We start from the raw sequence: 20,469 nt of genomic DNA, 5'->3' as shown, positions 1-20,469 counted from the left end.
GAGATAGAGATAGAGAGAGAGTGGGTGAAGGAGGAGGTTAACAAAAGCAAAGAACACCGATTACTCGACGTCTTTGCCTGAGCATGCTGATGAAGTTGAAAACCATCCGAAATCCCACACACTTACCCCTTTCGCTGGTATTGTTTCTCTGTGCAAATCCTTATTAAAGATGCAAAAACGCAAACCACACTTAATGTTTTACAAAAAAAAAAAAACAGCGAACATTGATAACCAACATTGCGGACAACACTGCCAGATTGTCTCTGCGTCCTTAACTCCAAATATTTGTAGGTGTTGGTGTAGCCAGTTTTAGTCTAAAATGAAATCTTTTTTTTCTTTTCTTAACTAAATAGTAGGGAGAAATCTAATGGTGAGAATGGTTGGCATTCCTCACTAATACAAACAAGTATATATGGCTGTAAGTTCGGACAGGCCGAATCTATGTACCCTCCACCATGGATTGCGTAGAAACTTCTACGAAAGACTGTCATCCACAATCGAATTACTTGGGTTGTGGTATCTTAAAACTTCTTAACATCGTTTTCTAAATTGTGAGTTAGTCCATACGTGGTATATATTAGACAAAAGCGATATGTATAGGTAGTCTACAAATAATTACGAATCGATATGGACTTTTGCACGGAACGTAGAGAGCCAGAATTGAAATATGGGGGTCGCTTATATGGGGCCTATATACAATTATGAACTTGATATGGACCAATTTTTTTTTGTGATTGGTGATCGATTTACCTGAGGGCTATATATAACTATAGACCGATATGGACCTAGCACAATGTACCAAATTTCACCTCACTCGGATAAAATTTGCTCCTCCAAGAGGTTCCAAAACTAAATCTCGGGATCGGTTTATATAGGGGGCTATATATGACTATTGACTGATATGGACCACTTTTGGCATGGTTGTTAAATATCATATACTACCACCACGTACCAAATTTCAACCAGATCGGATGAATTTTGCTTCTCCAAAAGGCACCGGAGGTCAAATCTGGGGATCGGTATATTTGGGGGCTATATATAATTATGGACTGATATGAACCAATTCCTGCATGGTTGTTGGATACCATATACTAACATCACGTACCAAATTTCAACCGAATCGGATGGATTTTGCTCTTCCAAGGGGCTCCGGAGGTCAAATATGGGGATTGGTTTATATGGGGGCTATATATAATTATGGACCGATTTCGACCAATTTTTGCAAATTTCAGCCGGATCGGATGAAATATGCTTCTCTTAGAGGCTCCGCAAGCCAAATCTGGTGGTCGGTTTATATGGGGGCTATATATAATAAAGGACCGATGTGGACCAATTTTTGCATGATCATTGGAGACCATATACTAACACCATGTACCAACTTTCAGCCGGATCGGATGAAATTTGCTTCTCTTAGAGGCTCAGCAAGCCAAATCTGGTGGTCGGTTTATGTGGAGGCTATATATAATAACTAACCAATGTGGGCCAATTTTTGCATGGTCATTAGAGACCATATACACCATGTACCAAATTTCAGCCGGATCGGATGAAATTTGCTTCTCTTAGAGGCTCCGCAAGCCAAATCTGATGGTCGGTTTATATGGAGGCTATATATAATAATAAACCGATGTGGACCAATTTTTGCATGGTCATTAGAGACCATATACTAACACCATGTACCAAATTTCAGCCGGATCGGATGAAATTTGCTTCTCTTAGAGGTTTCGCAAACCAAATCGGGGGATCGGTTTATATGGGGGCTATATATAATTATGGACCGATGTGGACCAGTTTTTGCATGGTTGTTAGAGACCATATACTAACACCATGTACCACATTTCAACCGGATAGGATGAAATTTGTTTCTCTTAGAGGATTCTCAAGCCAAATTTGGGTGTCCGTTTATATGGGTGCTATACGTAAAAGTGGACCGATATGGCCCATTTACAATACCATCTGACCTACATCAATAACGGCTATTTGTGCCAAGTTTCAAGTCGATAGCTTGTTTCGTTGTGAAGTTATCGTGATTTCAACTGACGGACGGTCGGACATGCTCAGATCGACTTAGAATTTCACCACGACCCAGAATATATATACTCTGTGGGGCCTTAGAGCAATATTTCGATGTGTTGCAAACAGAATGATATATTTAATATACCCCCATCCTACGGTGGAGGGTATAAAAATCGTGAACGCACAAAATGTTAATGCGTATGGAGCAGACAATCTAAGTTCGATTCACTTTTTTTATAAATTCGTAACCGTTACGTTTTCGGATCATAAACGCTGGTTGTTGGTTTGACAACGGATGGTGTCAATTTATCAAGACTATTGAAGGTCTTTCATACTTAAAAGCACTACAGTGTGGCTGATGCGTATTGAAGCCAAACTCAGGTTGCTATAAATTCTAAACCGCTCGTTTGGCAGCTGACCGATTTATTTCTGTGACAGTTCATTTTATGGTTTACAAGCTTACAAAAGCCTTTTGATCTATTACATTCGGAAATTGGTCTCAATGCTGAAGTCCTTAGCACACATACATACTCTCGGTGTCCTATTGGAAATAAAGGCCATGGACATTCCAACAGGACTCAGCATCATCTTAGTGTGTACACGTTGACAAAGAATGGTTTTAAAAGTAGGTTCTTGGCGTCGTTTCTACTGCACAATGGCCACAAAACTCCGGACTCAATTCGTTGGACTTTTCCGCCTAGGGCATTTTGGACCGTAAGATTGGTACAAAAAATAATACCGAGTACTTTTGGGCCTGGGTCATTTTGAAGAGTAAGATTAACACAAAAAATACCGAAGCGACGATCATATCAAGACGCCGAAAATGGCCACAATACCAAATATCTACTTTCGTGCAGCGTGTAATGGCTTTGTCGACCGTTGGAAGTCCATAATTCGTGCCAAAGATAGCTACACTGAAAAAAAGCCAAGGATTTCCTTTTGCCAAAAGAAGAAGTGAGTTAAAAATGTATAACTTCGATAGCCCCACAGAACTCAAGCGACGCCGATGGTATTGTTATGGGCTGATTTAATGACTGGCGTTCTCTCCCTGCTCGTATTAATTCGGACGATGAATACAAGCAGAGATTTAGAGATTTAAATGCCATTATATGACATTCAAATCTCTAGTAAATCAATTGTCGACGGCAATATACTGGAGTGGTGTACTTGGAAAGTGCTTCTACTACATTTCTTTTTTGCACATGTTAAATTTTTTTAAGCTCGTTTTCTGACATAGAAGAACGCTTTACCTATATATGATAAATGCATTTTGAGAATAAACAAATATATACGGACTTAAGTTCAGCCGGGCCGTTTCTAAAGTACCCACTACCATGAATCAAAAAATGTAATAGTTTCCGTAGAAAAGTCTTCCTCAGATTACTTTACAATACATATAACGAATTTCAGGTGGATTGGATGACAGATACTCTGCCAAGCAAACATATATACCAACATGGAAATCGGGTGACTTAACACATGGGAGCTATACCAAAACATGGACCGATAAACACCATTTCCGACACACCAATTTGCGGTTGTAAAGTACCTTTAATATAAATAAAGCCCAAGAAGTAAAATCGGGAGATCGGTCTATATGGAGGCTATACCAAAACATGGACCGATACTTACCATTTTCGACAGACGTATTTGTGGTCGGTCAAATCGAATAAAAACTACGGTTTTTAGAAGCCCAAGACCCCACATCGGGAGATCGGTTTATATGGGAGCTATATCAAATTCGAACTTGGCCTGCGTGAAGACAAAAGACGAATCTGTGCCAAATTCAGGACTATAGCGCCATTATTGAAGATGGTGGTGGGTATAAAATGACTGAAAAACAAGTATATACGGCCGTAAGTTCAGCCAGTCCGAAGCTTATGTACCCTCCACCATGGATTGCGTAGAAACTTCTACTGAAGACTGTCATCGACAATCGAATCACTTGGGTTGCGGTAACACTTGCCGATGTCAAGGTATCCTAAAACTTCCAGTCTTCTAAATTGCAAAGTAGCTCATACGTGGTATATATTAAACTAAAAAAGGCCGATTAAATACGTATGTAACTAAGTTTGACAAAATTTTTCATAGGAATAAAATTTTGACAAAAGTTTCTATAGAAATAAAATTTTGACAAAATAAAATTTTGACAAAATTTTCTATAGAAGTAAAATTTTGACAAAATTTTTTACAGAAATAAAATTTTGACAAAATTTTCTATAGAAATAAAATTTTGACAAAATTTTCTATAGAAATAAACATTTTCTATAGAAATCAAATGTTGACTAAATTTTCAATAGAATTAAAATTTTGACAACAATCTCTACAGAATTAATATTTTGATAACACTTTCTATAGAAATAAAATTTTGCCAAAATTTTCTATAGAAATAAAATTTGACAAAATTTTTTATAGGAATAAGATTTTAAAAAAAATTTCCATAAAAATAAAATTTTGACAAAATTTTCTATAGAAATACAATTTTGACAAAATCTTCTATAGAAATAAAATTTTAACAAAATTTTCTATAGAAATAAAATTTTCTATAGAAATAAAATTTTCAATAAAAATAAAATTTTGTCAAAATTTTCTATAGAAATAAAATTTTGACAAAATTTTTCTATAGAAATACAATTTTGACAAAATTTTCAATTGGATTAAAATTTTGACAACATTTTCTATAGAAATAAAATTTTGCCAAAATTTTCTATAGAAATAAAATTTTGACAAAAAATTCTATAGAAATAAAATTTTGACAAAATTTTCTATAGAAATAAAATTTTGGTAGATTATTTTTGGCTCGAGTGGCAACCATGCTTATGAACCGATATGGACCAATTTTGTGTGATTGGGGATCGGCTATATATAACTATAGACCGATATGGACCAATTTTGGCAATGATTAGCATGCCCGCCTTGCATACACAAGGTCGTGGGTTCGATTCCTGCTTCGACCGAACACCAAAAAGTTTTTCAGCGGTGGATTATCCCACCTCAGTAATGCTGATGACATTTTTGAGGGTTTCAAAGCTTCTCTAAGTGGTTTCACTGCAATTTTGAACGCCGGTCGGACTCGGCTATAAAAAGGAGGTCCCTTGTCATTGAGCTTAACATGGAATCGGGCAGCACTCAGTGATAAGAGAGAAGTTCACCAATGTGGTATCACAATGGACTGAATAGTCTAAGTGAGCCTGATACATCGGGTTGCCACCTAACCTAACTAACTAACTAACCTCGCGGCCATATACTAACACCACGTTCCAAATTTCAACCGGATCGGATGAATTTTGCTTCTCCAAAGGCTCCGGAGATAAAATCTGGGGAACGGTTTATATGGGGGCTATATATAATTATGAACCGATATGGACCAATTCTTGCATGATTATTAGAGACCAAATACTTACACCACGTACCAAATTTCAACCGGATCGGATGAATTTTATTCCTACAAGAGGCTCCGGAGGACAAATCTGGGGATCGGTATATGGAGGCTATATATAATTATGGGCAGATATGGACCAATTCTCGCATGATTGTTAGAGACCATATACTTACACCACGTACCAAATTTCAACCGAATCGGATGAATTTAGCTTCTCTAAGAGGCTCCGGAGGTCAAATCTGGGGATCGGTTTATATGGGGGCTATATATAATTATGGAGCGATATGAACAAATTTTCGCGTGGTTATTGGGGACCATATACTTATACCATGTACCAAATTTCAGCCGGATCGGATTAAATTTCCTTCTCTTAGAGGATCCGCAAACCAAATCTGGGGATCGGTTCATATGGGGGCTATATATAATTATGGACCGATATGGACCTATTTTTGCATGGTTACTAGAGACCATATACTTACACCATGTACCAAATTTCAGCCAGATCGGATGAAACATGCTACTCTTAGAGGCTCTGCAAGCCAAATCTGGGGGTCCGTTTATATGGGGGCTATACGTAAAAGTGGGCCGATATGGCCCATTTACAATACCGTCCGACCTACATCAATAACAACTACTTGTGCTAAGTTTCAAGTCGATAGCTTATTTCGTTCGGAATTTAGCGTGATTTCAACAGACGGACGGACATGCTTAGATCGACTCAGAATTTCACCACGATCCAGAATATGTATACCTTATGGGGGCAATATTTCGATGTGTTACAAACGGAATGACAAAGTTAATATACCCCTCATCCTATGTTGGAGGGTATAAAAATGTCATCTCATGAAGATCCTGTGGGGGAGAGACTTCATGAATAATTTTTTTTTTTCTATTAACAAAACTCAATTTCGATAAGGAACCAGTTATCATAGCCTTGTAAGCTACTTTAATGTCTTCTAAACTAACGAATTTTAAAATGACTATGCAGAATGTTTGTCAAGAGAGCAAAATAGCTAAAGCCAACTAAATTTCTCTTAATGCTATATCATACTATTAACACAGTATCATGCTGTATTGAAGGATATCGTCTTCTTTTTGTATCAAAATATTTGGACAGCTAAGACAAAAAGGAGATTAAATCGTTATTTTTTATCTTATTCTGTATATTAATGTTAACATTGTTTTAAATGCTTATGTGTATATTTCGCCTCTTTTAATTTTAGTCCACTACAACCTGACAAATACTAATAACAATTGTTCGTTTTTTTCTCATCTCTCTCCCCTCTATCTCTTTTTCAGGTGATTCAATTATATTAAATTGCCAGGCAGATGGCACACCCACACCCGAAATTCTATGGTACAAAGATGCTAATCCCGTTGATCCCTCGCCTACTGTTGGCATCTTTAATGATGGCACCGAATTACGGATCTCCACCATACGGCACGAGGATATTGGAGAATATACTTGCATTGCACGCAATGGTGAGGGACAAGTCTCCCATACGGCCCGTGTTATAATAGCGGGCGGCGCTGTAATCATGGTAAAATTTTATTTTAACATGACTAACCCATTATTCATCAAAAATCCAAAAAGCAATTCCCCTCCCAACTGCTAACCTTTATTCCCCCGAAAACCATTCCTTGTTCTCTTCCCAAAAAAAAAAAAAAATTAACACAATTTTATGGCGTGTAGTGGTGGTGGTGATGATTGGGATGGGGTGTTATATAACCCTACTCTCTCTCTAACCCACTCCACTATGACTGTTTATTTTACTTATTCCCATAGAGATGTCTACGATGTTGACAAAAGACTTGGGCTACCTTTAAGAAGGACTACAACCTAATTCAAAAATTATTGTTCTTGTTGTTGTTGTTTTTTGTGCTTTCTTGTTGTGTTAGTATAACAACTAAGACACCTACTTTATGTGTTTGCTTAGAAAGAACCCTCCATTCTACCGCCGTCTTGTTTACATTGTAATCCTTCGTGTTTAGCCCAATGACAAACGGTGTGTTTGGGGGTAATAAACAAATAACGGCTGACTATAACAACAACAAAATAAGAAACATGCCGATTCATGGTACAAAAATATAAGACTTGAAGCTACAATAAAATAGCAACTATTTTGTAATTGTTAAATACCTTTATTGTGTTTATTATTGTTTTTATTGTTGTTCTTTTTGTTAGTGTTATGCTTAAACCTATTATCTCTCCTTTGAGATAATGACAATGGAATATATGCCTCTATTCAAGGCAATTTTAGTGGTAATACCATATCATCGAAAGTACGTAGTGAAAACTCCATCGTTAAACTGATGCTACATTTAACTTATTTTTATTGCACAAATACTATTTGGTTCTAATTTTATTTTATTACATTTTTGCGTAATTTTCTATAGCCCTTAAAAATTTAAAGGACTAATTGTGGGTATAAATTTTAATACAAATATTTTTTTTTTTTTTAAATACTGAATTATACATTTATAATTTTGTTTTTAATTGACTTTCCTAAAAGTTTCTTAATTTATTTTTTTTTATTAAATTTTTTTTTGTCATTTCAAAAATTCGAATAGGTAATATTGAGTATACATGAATATCAAGTAAACTGATTCCGCCATCCTGTTCTCATGTAGGGATAAAGTTTAATAAAACTAACGAGAAATGTCCTTGTTTTATTGAAAATATTTTTTCAAATCATTGATTGCTAAATTTTAATGAAATTTTCTTCGGTATGAACATAAGTCGAAATATACATTGTGAATAATCAATTTTTGGTAATGAAAAAAGAAAAAACCAAAAGTCAAAGTCTACTTTTGGTAATATTAAATTTCGACTTTTGTATTTTTAACCCTCTAATGCCCCAAGTTTTTTTGTCAGCTGATTATATATTCAATGTTAACGACACAAAAGCAAGAACACGAAACGAGAAAAATGTATGCGGTAAAATTCAAAGCCTCTTGAATAGATTTTACTATGTTTTCTTTTTATTTTACCCATCTTTGTTGTCTTAAGGTGTGTTTTACTAAAAGCTTCCTGATTTTACAAAGCCTGCCCAAAGGCGGGATTAGGCATTAGAGGGTTAAACCCTGATTCAAATCGACAAAATCGAATAAGTAGGTTTGAAGTGCAATAAAAACGAAATTGAAATATTCCAAGGATGATTTAAACACTCATGACCAGAGAATGAAGCCGCCGAGTCGCGCCGCCGATTTCAGTCGCAGCCGACCATTTTTTGCCAGTCGACGCCGCCGCCGAATATGTCGACTCATCTCGACTCAAATTTAGCCGCCAAGTAATCAAAAATATCGATTTAAATCAGAAATTTTTTTATCAAATTGTCGTATTTTTTCCAAAATTTTCAACACAACCAATCATATTTAATCTGCTATAATAATTTAGCAAAAATTTAGCTCAGAAAATTTGAACGAAAAGTAAATTTGTTCGTAAGATAGGTTGTACAACTAATCTCATTACCACTCGATTAACTTCAAATTGATTTTATAATGGATAATTGTCCGCCGCCGAGTGAACAAATTTATATCGGCTTAGCCGTCAAGCCGCCGCCGCCGGAGGCAAAAATTTAGTGTCCGCCGCCGCCGACAAAAATGGGTCGGCTTCATTCTCTGCTCATGACCTCAGAGGCCAATCTTTAATTCCGACTTATGGAATATTCTTATTATACATGATCAATTTAGTAAAAATCAATTCAGATTTAGATTTAGCTCCCATATGGATTTAATTGGACCCCAAAGACCAGAGTTTCACATTGATTTCCTTCAAATTTTGCAAAAAGAGTACAATTAATTAATCGTATCGTCAAGTGTACCAAATATGGTTCAGATTTAGGTTCGTTTACCGTATATATTTTTCTCTCAATTTAGATTCATAGAACCGCCTGAGGCCAAAGTTTTATTTACTGGAAGAAATAAAAGTTTATCAATGTGTACCAAATTTGGTTCAAATATGTCAAGATTTAGATATAGCGCACGGATATATGTACGATAGATTTGACAGAATATGGTAGAACATTTCATATTTTATACCCATAAAATATGATATTTCATACTTATCCTATACACTCTAAGGACAGACTTTCCACAGAATCGGTTAAGATTTAGATAAGGCTCCGACTTGGGTAAATGTGCCCGAATTTGCCAAATATTGTCCAAAAACCAATAATTGACCATCTACCTTGGCGGGATCTAGCCTATATACTTGTAAAATCGCCACTGCTTTTCAAAAAGCTCAAATTTAACTATACCTCTAATACATATGTATCGCTTTACAAATAAACAAGTATATACAGCAATAAGTTCGGCCGAATCTTAAATACCCACCACCATGAATCAAATATAATAGTTTACTTCAAGTAACTCTTCGTCATAGCGGGTTAGTTGATAATATATAGAATTTGAGGGGGTTTGATGACAAATATTCTCCCAAGCAAATAAATTCATCCAGTACGCTTCCCGAAGATAAATTTTAAGATTCTACCTATGAAGACTAGATCAGATTCGGAATTTATAAGAACCAATTTTGTTTGAGTTTTAGAGAAATCATAAACATATCGTGCAAATGATGTAATAACGCCTTGATTTGAAATCTAAAACCTGTAGATTTTTACCGCCATGATTACGAGTAGAAAAATTGTACTTTCAGTTTCAAGAATTTTCAGTGCGCCTGTTATACACTGCAAGAAGAGTTTTCTTTTCTGAGGAACGATATTTTAGACAAGCAAGGTTTCCTTTTGAAACAAATTTTAGAGACAATCGTTGAATCGCTTATCAAAAATTCGGATTATTTGTTTAAAATTTCATTATTTGTTTTCGGACTCGGCTATAAAAAGGAGGTCCCTTGTCATTGAGCTCAACATGGAATCGGGCAGCACTCAGTGATAAGAGAGAAGTTCACCAATGTGGTATCACAATGGACTGAATAGTCTAAGTGAGCCTGATACATCGGGCTGTCACCTAAACTAACCATAGTCGGGAGATCAGTCCATATGGGAGCTATACCCAAATATGAAATTTGTGATCTTAAAATACCTCTAGATTTTCAATTTCAAGCAAATCGGATAGAAAATACACTCTCTAGACGCCCAAGAAGTAAAATCGGGAGATTGGTCTATATGGGGGCTATATTAAAACATGGACCGATACGCTAATAGAAAAAGTTTCGTTATATTAACGAAATGTGTCGTTAAAAGTCAGCCAATGAAACAAATTCGTTAATACAACGAAATTTTTCGTTATTATAACGAATTTTCTGTCAATCAACGTAACGTTTCGTACTATTAACGAATATTTTCATTGTATTAACGAAAATGTTTCGTTATATTAATGAACATTTTTCGTTGGTTGACTTTTAATGAAATTTGCTTTGTGTGTAGGCGCCATTTTCGGCACACCTTTTAATGGTCCCAAATTACCTCTAGATTTCCAATTTAAGGTAAATTGGATAAAAACTACGTTTTTTATAAGCCCAAGATCCCAAATCGGGAAGTCGATTTATATGGGGACTACATGAAAACTTGGGCCGATATAGCCCATCTTCGAACATGAACTGCCTGCAAACCAAAAACGAATCTGTGTCAAATTTCAGGACGATAGTTGAAGGCTGTAGCGTGATTACAACAGACAGACGGACATGCTTATATCGTCTTAGAATTTTTCCCTGATCAAGAATATATATACTTTATATTGTTGGGAGCCACCGTGGTGCAATGGTTTGCATCCCCACCTTGCATACACAAGGTCGTGGGTTCGATTCCTGCTTCGACCGAACACCAAAAAGTTTTTCAGCGGTGGATTATCCCACCTCAGTAATGCTGGTGACATTTCTGAGGGTTTCAAAGCTTCTCTAAGTGGTTTCACTGCAATGTGGAACGCCGTTCGGACTCGGCTATACAAAGGAAGTCCCTTGTCATTGAGCTTAACATGGAATCGGGCAGCACTCAGTGATAAGAGAGAAGTTCACCAATGTGGTATCACAATGGACTGAATGGTCTAAGTGAGCCTGATACATCGGGCTGCCAACTAACTTAGCCTAACCTAACCTTACCTTACCTAACCTAACCTAGTCGAAAATCGATATTTCTTATACCCCCATCACCATTCTATGGTGGTGGGTATAAAAGTATTACTAACATTGTGGTTTGTGCCAGGGCGTGAGCCGATTATAGTTGTAAGTAGATTAAAGTTTTATGTAGAAGTGTAACAAATGCTGCCAGATCAGATTTAAATATACGTATCTGGGAATATAAACATTTATATAAAAAAAAAAATATTCTACAAAATGGCAAAGGGTATATTACAGTAGACCCATCCGACTTTCGGACTTACTTTTGTTTCTCATAAAATAATTTACTTATTTTGTGTGTGGAGTAAAACTTTATAGAAACATATTGGTCCCTAGTGGTCTTAACATAATTTCGATATAAAACTTTCTACTTTTTGATAAGGAAAATCAAATTTTCTAATCTAAAGTGAATCTTTCATACATCAAAATGTCAACTAAGTCGATTTGTATAGATTTTTCAAAATTATTAAATGCCAATCAGTTTTAAACATAATTTTCGTCAATTGGGTCATTGCCTAATGACCATAGTTTTGTATGCAGTAAACCAATAATTATAGTTTAAGGCCAATATTGTATATCCCAAAAGACCCAACTACCAAGCAAAAATTCCAAAATCGTTGGTACGCTTATTTGTTCTACAAATCCCTTATATACTAATTTTGAATTTAACTACATTAATTATGCTAAACATGAAACAGCGCAAAAGTCTAATGAAATTAAAACTTTAAAATTCGCAAACATTTCGATGTTAGAACTCGCTTGCAAATCATCCCTCTCCCTATCTCCCTCTCTGTCACAGGCTCACACTAGAACCATTTATATCCTTTGGGCATACAATTGTATACATTCAGCAACACGATGTTGAAATGTTTAAATATGCTCTCATATATGGGAATATGGTTATAGGCAAGTGTGTGTGTGCGTTGGTCTATTTTTATGATTATATGGGTATGTGTATGACGAACACATACACCTACATGTTAGGAATGTTTGAGAGTTAAATCAAAATATCTTCAAATGAAATATAGCATTCACTAATTAAGCCTTTTGGGTATAAAATCTACAGCATTCTAGCTTAGCCTATGCATATACGTTGATTATGGCTGTATTTAAATTTAACTACATTAGGATGAATAGCTCAAAAACCTCCAAAAAAATTCCAATACAAAACAGGTTCAAGGATAATAGATGATGATGATGGTAAGGGGTATGAATATTAAAGGATAACTTATTTATGATTTTTAATTGATATTCAAATATTTAGACAAGAGAACATTTTGTTTCCACATCCTAATAAATTCCATTTTGGTATTTTTTATAACTTAGTTTTCCTCTCCCTTCTCAAACAAAAATTTACAAAGCTTTCATATACTCATTTAGAAAAAAAGCAAAGAACTTTCTATTTTCCAAAATTAAACATAATGAAATGTAGAACTTTGTACAATGATACAAAACCATTAAATTAGAAATACAAGTTCTTTTGAAAATTAATGACTAACGAGCGGACGTGGGGTTTCTAAATGATAAAGTTTTCGACACAGTTAAATGGGCAAAAAAAAAAAAAAAAAACTTTACAAAATATGTAGTAATGCTATCAGAGGCAAAGGATTTTTAAATTTATAGACATTATTATCTAAATAAAATGAATGCTAAAAAAACATAATTGAGGGTGAAGTTTTGTGAGTAAAAAAAAAAAAAATAATAGTAATAAAATTCCCTCATTATACCCTTGAGCTTCATCATGACTATGTACATGATGAAGCTCACAGTTGACAGTTACAGTTTATTTTGTGGAATAATTAACGCCTTTAGAGAAACTTATACACAAAACTCAGTTTTAATTTAGTCGGAAGTACATTTATATTTAAAATGTTAACAAAAATTATAGTTTTTCAGAATAATATGATGAATAGTATTGTAGGAAATATGTTATTTGAATATTTTGGAGTTTTTAGGACTATTCATATCGACTGATATTTCTGGTCATCCAAATTGGGAGCCTTGGAAATTTTTCCTCAGCCATTATTTACATTAAACAAGTAAGGAAAGTCTAAAGTCGAGTGGGGCCCACTATATTATATCCTGCACCACTTTGTAAATCCACATTTTCGATACTATATCAAATCCGTCAAATGTGTTGGATGCTATATATAAAGGTTTTTGTCCCAAATACATGCATTTAAATCTGACTCCATCTGAACAAAATTTGTAATCTATAGACTTAAAATGTAAGTCGGTTAATGCCCTGCGATTGCACACTATGTTAGTAAAAAAATATGGAAAACATTTTAATCTGAAGGAATTTTGAGGCAACTTCTCAAACGTGTATTTATGATTTATCGGTCGATAAAGGGTGATACGGTCACAATTTGGTCAAGGGAAAACGCGTGTAAATCGGTGAAATCGTTTATTTAAAAAATCAAATTAAATTTCTTTTTCAAGTTCAATTAGTATAAAATTCAGGAAAAATATTCAGTTAGGCTTTCGCTTTTCCAAATCCGAATTGCCGGGCCTCACGCTTGACACCTGCCATCAGATTTTGTACAGCCACCTTGTGCACCTTCTTCGCCGTAGAAAGCCAGTTTGACTTGAACTGCTGCTCGTCCTTAACAGTTTTTTTGGTCTTTTTTAGGTTCCGCTTGACAATAGCCCAGTATTTCTCAATTGGGCGGAGCTCTGGAGTGTTGGGAGGGTTCTTGTCCTTGGGAACCACCTGCACGTTGTTGGCGGCGTACCACTCCATGGCCTTTTTACCGTAATGGCAAGATGCCAAATCCGGCCAAAACAGTACGGAACAACCGCGTTTCTTCAGGAAAGGCAGCAGACGTTTATTCAAACACTCTTTGACGTACATTTCTTCGTTGACAGTCCCAGAAGCTATGAAAATGCTGCTTTTCAAGCCACAGGTAGAGATGGCTTGCCAAACCAGATATTTCTTTGCGAACTTTGACAGTTTTATGTGCTTGAAAATATCTGCTACCTTTCCCCTTCCTTTTGCCGTATAAAACTCCTGTCCCGGAAGCTGCTTGTAGTCGGCTTTGACGTAGGTTTCGTCGTCCATTACCACGCAGTCAAACTTCGTCAGCATCGTCGTGTACAGCCTCCGGGATCGCGCTTTGGCCATCGTATTTTGTTTATCATCGCGATTTGGAGTCACTACCTTCTTGTAAGTCGATAGTCCGGCTCGTTTTTTGGCTCGATGCACGGTTGTAGATGATACACCCAGCTTATTTGCGGCATCTCGAAGAGAGAGGTTAGGGTTTCGCTTGAAACTACCGGCAACTCTCTTTGTCGTCTCAGCGCCTTCCGGTTTTCGATTTCCCCCCGATCCAGACTTCCTGGCTGTCGACAAACGTTCCCCAAACACTTTAATTACATTTGTAACGGTTGATTTGGCAACTTTTAGCGATTTTGCCAGCTTTGCGTGCGAGTAGCTCGGATTTTCGGATTTGCGCGAGCAAAATTTTGATACGCTGCTCTGCTTGCTTGGACGCCATTTTGACAACTGAAGAGTGAATTCCAAAATCAAAATAGGAGCAACATTCTACACACACACCTTCAAATTTGAGTCACTTGAGTCACAAGTTTTCGACTTAGCAGTGGCGATTTTATAAGGAAAATGTGGGTATTTTGGTCATTTTTGCATATAAAAGCATATATATGCAAGCTATATAGAAATCTGAACCGATTTCAACCAAATTTGACATGCATACTTAGTATTTTAATTCTACTCCCTGTGAAGAATTTCACTTAAATCGGACTACAACTTTGAACTCTGTGGTCATATGACGGAAAGTCGGTCGAAAGATATATATGGGAACTATATCTAAATCTGAAGCGATTTCAATAAAATTTAGCACACTTGACTACTTCTAGTGCAAAATTTCAACCAAATTGGGCTAAAACTCTGACTTCTGGGGCCATATAAGTCTATATCGGGCGAAAGATGTATATGAGAGCTATATGTCAATTTGAACCGATTTCAATCAAATGTGCACACCTGATTATAGTACTTATTGTTCTCCTGGTGCAAAATTTCAAGCAAATTAGGATAAAACTCTGGCTTCTGGGGCCATATAAGTCCATATCGGGCAAACGATATATATGGGAGCTATATCTAAATTTGAATCGATTTCTTCCAAAATCAATAGATTCATATTCTGACCCAAAACAGGAACTTGTGCCAAATTTGAACGCGATTGGACTTAAACTGCGACCTAGACTTTGATCACAAAAATCTGTTCACGGACAGACAGACGGACGGACGGACAGACGGACATGGCTAGCTCGACTCAGGGACCCACCCTGAGCATTATTGCCAAAGACACCATGTGTCTATCTCGTCTCCTTCTGGGTGTTGCAAACATATGCACTAACATATAATACCCTGTTCCACTGTGTGACGCAGGGTATAAAAATCAAGAACATTTTTTAGACACAATTTTTTTCACTTCCCAGAAAAAAATTTCAAAGTTGTTTTAGAGGCAAACCTTTAAAAGTACTTCCAAAAATATCCTCCCAAATATATTGTTCTTGTAAATCATTTTTTTTATAACGCGCCTTTTTCATATTTTAATGGGTAATTTTAACATTGTTTGTTTGGTTAAAAAAAGAGAGTAAGAATTAATAAAATCGTACAAATTATTGAAATTTGGGACAAACAAGCCTAGAAAAATTGCGAGTTTTTGAAAACATTACAGAAAGGCGTTAGAATTCATTAAAAATCATAAACAAAATTTGAAAATTATTTATTTGGAAAAATATCACAAAATTTTAAAAACACATCCAAAACTCTGAATATCTTCTCTGTGTGTACTTTTTTTTGCTGGATTGTTAAAGAAAATTTCATAGTTTGAAGGAAAAAATTAAGTTTAAAATTCTTCTCTTTATCGCCTTAGGAAAATTAAGAGGGGTGCATTTCTGGTAAAATTTATACGTTTTTAGCAATCCTGATCTATTTTGTGGGAAATACAAATTCAGTAAATCTGTATGTATCGTTTGTCTATAATTTTTCCAAAAAAAAAAATTATTAAAATGGTTTCCCAAAAAATATTATTAAGAAATTATCAAACATCATAATTGCACGAACTAAAATAGAAGTAAATTGAATTTGGTGCTCTGGATGGTACACCTTTTTTTGAGAGGTTATATATAAAAGTCCGTTGCTGTACGTTTTTGTAATAAATTTAAGTTTTCAGAAATTTACCGAATATAAGGACAATTAAAATAAACAAAATTGAATGGAAGATATTGAAAAAAATACTTGAAAAGTGTAACGATCCATTTCTTGCTGATATGGAATTTGCGACAAAATATTGGCTAGCATTATAAATAATATAAAATAAAAATTATGATACTTTTTTAAATTTGTTCTTATTTTTATTTTATTTTTTTTTTTTTGTGAGCAATTTGTGAACAATCAAAATTATAGGGATTATATGTACTTGCCAAAGAGGTCAGATGAAAATGTACACCTTTGTATACCCACAAGAACTCAAGCGCTGCCGATGGTAATTCTGCTGGCCGCCGTAACGGCAGATGGTCGCTTGTATTCATCGACCGTAGTCAAAATAAATACCGAATGTTATCGGGAAAATTTCCAAAAAAAACAGTATTGAGACCTGGGAATCACCACTGTGGAATTGCTAACATGCCCACCTTGCCCGTTATGAGTTCAATACCTACTTCCATCAAACACCAAAACATTTTTTGCGGTATATGGTCCACTCTCAGTAATTTTTTAGTGCCTTTAAACTTTTCTAAGTGGTTGTACCGCAATGTGACACGACGTTCAGACTCAGATACAAAAAAGAGAATATTAGAGATATTCACTAAAAATACTATGCTTTGGAAGCCAGCATCGTAGAAATTATTTCAGGCTTACAAGAGACTCATTGACAGATCCAATTTTTATCGTATTATTATCATAAGCCCTCTCATTTTTTTTTTTTTTTTGTTTCACATTTTAAAATAGGATCTCACGACTTTCAAAATACCTTAAATCCTTACCAAAAAAAATCCGCATACATTTCCATTTTGTCTAATAAACCTTCAAATTAAGATGACAGTTAGAAACAAAATTGCTTCCTCATCTGCTAAATGCCGCATATTTTTCATAATCTAATAACCAAGTTTAAAGTGCTACATACCTAAAAAAAACCTTTAGCTCACCCCCGAAGCTACTCAAGAAATATGAAAACCTTAAAACTCTCCACCTACATACCATGCGAATAACATACAATTCAATAATAATATGATAAATGAAGACTGAAGGGAGAAGGCCCAATTTTCTCCAGCCCCAAAACAGCCCATTCCCCCTATACCAAAAATTTTTGAATAAACCCTCCCTAACTTTTACCCCTAAATAACAATTCAAACCCCAAGGCATCAACTGCTTGTTTAAATGTTGCATGACGTTCGTGTTATAAATCACAAAAAAAGCCAAAGAAGAAAAATTAAACAACATGACGAAAACAACGAGAGCAGAAACAAAATGAAGCACGAAGGCAGAAGAAGAAAAGACCCACTAAAAAAAAAAAACAAAAAGAAATAAAGAACATTTTCGCTGGAAACACCGAAGTTGTTGGAGTGTAAAAAAAAAGAAGAAATTAATCCATGCAGTACCACATACATAACATTAGATGAAAGGCCAAATGTATTAAGTGCTAAGGAATCAAGGATTTTGTTGCAATTTTTCCGCAAAATGTGAGGACCATAATTACTTTTTTTAAATCATTCAATTAAGAAATTTGAAATGATTTCCAATACATTCTCTGGATATTTTCCACCCATAATTAGACAAGATTAAAAACAAGTATATACGGCCGTAAGTTCGGCCAGGCCGAATCTTATGTACCCTCCACCATGGATTGCGTAGAAACTTATACGAAAGACTGTCATCCACAATCGAATTACTTGGGTTGCGGTAAAACTTACCGATGGCAAGGTATCTTAAAACTTCTTAACACTGTCTTCTCAATTGTTAGTTAGTCCATACGGGGTATATATTAAACAGAAAAGGCCGACTAAATACGTATATAATTCAGTTTGACAAAAATTTCTATAGAAATAAAATCTTGAAAAAATGTTGTATAGTAATCAAATTTTGACAAAATTTTCTATAGAAATAAAATTTTGACAAAATTTCTATAGAAACAAAATTTTGAAAAAATTTTCTATAGAAATAAAATTTTGACAAAATTTCTATAGAAACAAAATTTTGAAAAAATTTTCTATAGAAATAAAATCTTGACAAAATGAGGCTCCGGAGGTCAAATTTGGGGACCGGTTTATATGGGGGCTATATAATATTATGGACCGATGTGGATAGTTATTAGAGACCATGTACTTACACTATGTGCCAAATTTCAGCCGGATCGGATGAAATTTGTTTCTCTTAGAGGTTCTGCAAGCCAAATCTGTGGATCGGTTTATATGGGGGCTGTACATAATTATGGACCGATGTGGACCAATTTTTACATGGTTGTTAGAGACCATATACTAAAACCATGTACCAAATTTCAGCGGTATCGGATTAAATTTGCTTCTCTTAGAGGCTCCGCAAGCCAAATCTGAGCGTCGGTTTATATGGGGGCCATACGTAAAAGTGGTCCGATATGGCCCATTTTCAATACCATCCGACTTACATAAATAACAACTACATGTCCCAAGTTTCAAGGCGACGGCTTGTTTCGTTCGGATCGACTCAGAATTTCACCACGACCCAGAATATATATACTTTATGGGGTCTTAGAGCGATATTTCGATGTGTTACAAACGGAATGACAAAGTTAATAAATCCCCCTTTCTATGGTGTAGGGTATAAAAATGACAAACGTCGTCATATATATTTTTGTAAAGGCTAAGAAATGAGGATTATATGGATGTACTGGGTAGTCCAAAAAGTCTTTCCCTATTTCGACCACCTTTTGCGAGAGAGGTATCAGTGTAAAACTTGTCGGGTTTCTCGATGAAAAGCTGTGACAAGAAATTTTCATAGGTTTATTTTGAAGCTCACACTACTCCGTAATAAAAGCCAATGCGGTGCAATTGTTATCATATCCTCTTTGCATACAAAGGGACATGGGTTCATCCCAATTTCGTCCAAACAACAAAAGGTCTGGCATCGGTGCATTATTCCCTTTCAGTATTGCTGGAGACGTTGTGACATTTTCACTGTATGTGAAACCTAACTACAAAACCTCCCTTTAAATTCAATCCCATCATTTGTTGATAATAAAGTCTATAATTCTTTGGAAAGCAAGGTCAGAAAGCGAAAAAAAGACCCAATTGAAAACAAAGCATTTGAAGTATTGGGGGTTTTTCCATAATGCAAATGGACTCCAAAAATAAAATGAAGTTACTCCCCAATAAAACCAAAAAAAAAATGGTTTTTTGTTTTCCATATAATTTTTTTTTTTTTTTGAGAGCCTTTCTCATTTAGGTTTTACGGCTAAGCCCATTTCTAAGCGCCACTTAAACTATGTAACCAGTAACTGGTGTCGGTTTTGGATACCCTAGTTACAAAAATTTACGAAAATACAGTCTCCGACTAATATATATTTACATCAAACTTTATATAATTTGTAATATTTTGTCAAATTTTGATTAAATTTATTTTATATAAAATAATTTAATTCAAAGAAAATTTCAGTGATATTTACGATCAAGGAAAATCTGGCGAAATTATTTTTAAAATAATTTAAAATATTCTATTATTTTGGAAATTTCTTTCTTATTCTTTCTTAGGGAAATCTTTAAAGATAATATAGGCAACATATTTAATTTACAAAAAAAAAATGTTTGTTAAAATTAAAATTTATTTCTCTCACAAGTGAATCAAAACTTTTCAAGTTACTCCATTTGAAATTTTAACTAACACTGTTTTTTGCACACTCCAACGTGGCTTTCAATGTGAACATTAGCATGTTTACTCATACATGTGCCAGAGAGCAGCCAACTAACAAGAGTTAAGCTTAATTTTCTTTGTGGCAAACAA

At 35.1% G+C, this 20,469-nt stretch overlaps 1 protein-coding gene across 4 annotated transcripts in view; it reads left to right on the top strand.

Moving 5' to 3' along the window:
• Window positions 1-20,469, top strand: part of tutl (immunoglobulin superfamily member turtle) — a 478,391-nt gene that overhangs the window by 277,741 nt on the left and 180,181 nt on the right. For all 4 annotated transcript variants that reach the window (XM_075296786.1, XM_075296784.1, XM_075296785.1 and 1 more), the window contains exon 6: window positions 6,695-6,936. In XM_075296786.1, the coding sequence (XP_075152901.1) occupies window positions 6,695-6,936 (242 nt within the window). The remainder of the gene's footprint in view (window positions 1-6,694; window positions 6,937-20,469) is intronic.

The sequence above is a fragment of the Haematobia irritans genome, chromosome 2, assembly GCF_050003625.1.
Source record: "Haematobia irritans isolate KBUSLIRL chromosome 2, ASM5000362v1, whole genome shotgun sequence".
In the NCBI taxonomy this organism is placed as follows: domain Eukaryota; kingdom Metazoa; phylum Arthropoda; class Insecta; order Diptera; family Muscidae; genus Haematobia; species Haematobia irritans.
The sequence above is the reverse complement of the archived record's forward strand: the minus strand, read 5'-3'. Positions and strand labels throughout refer to the sequence as shown.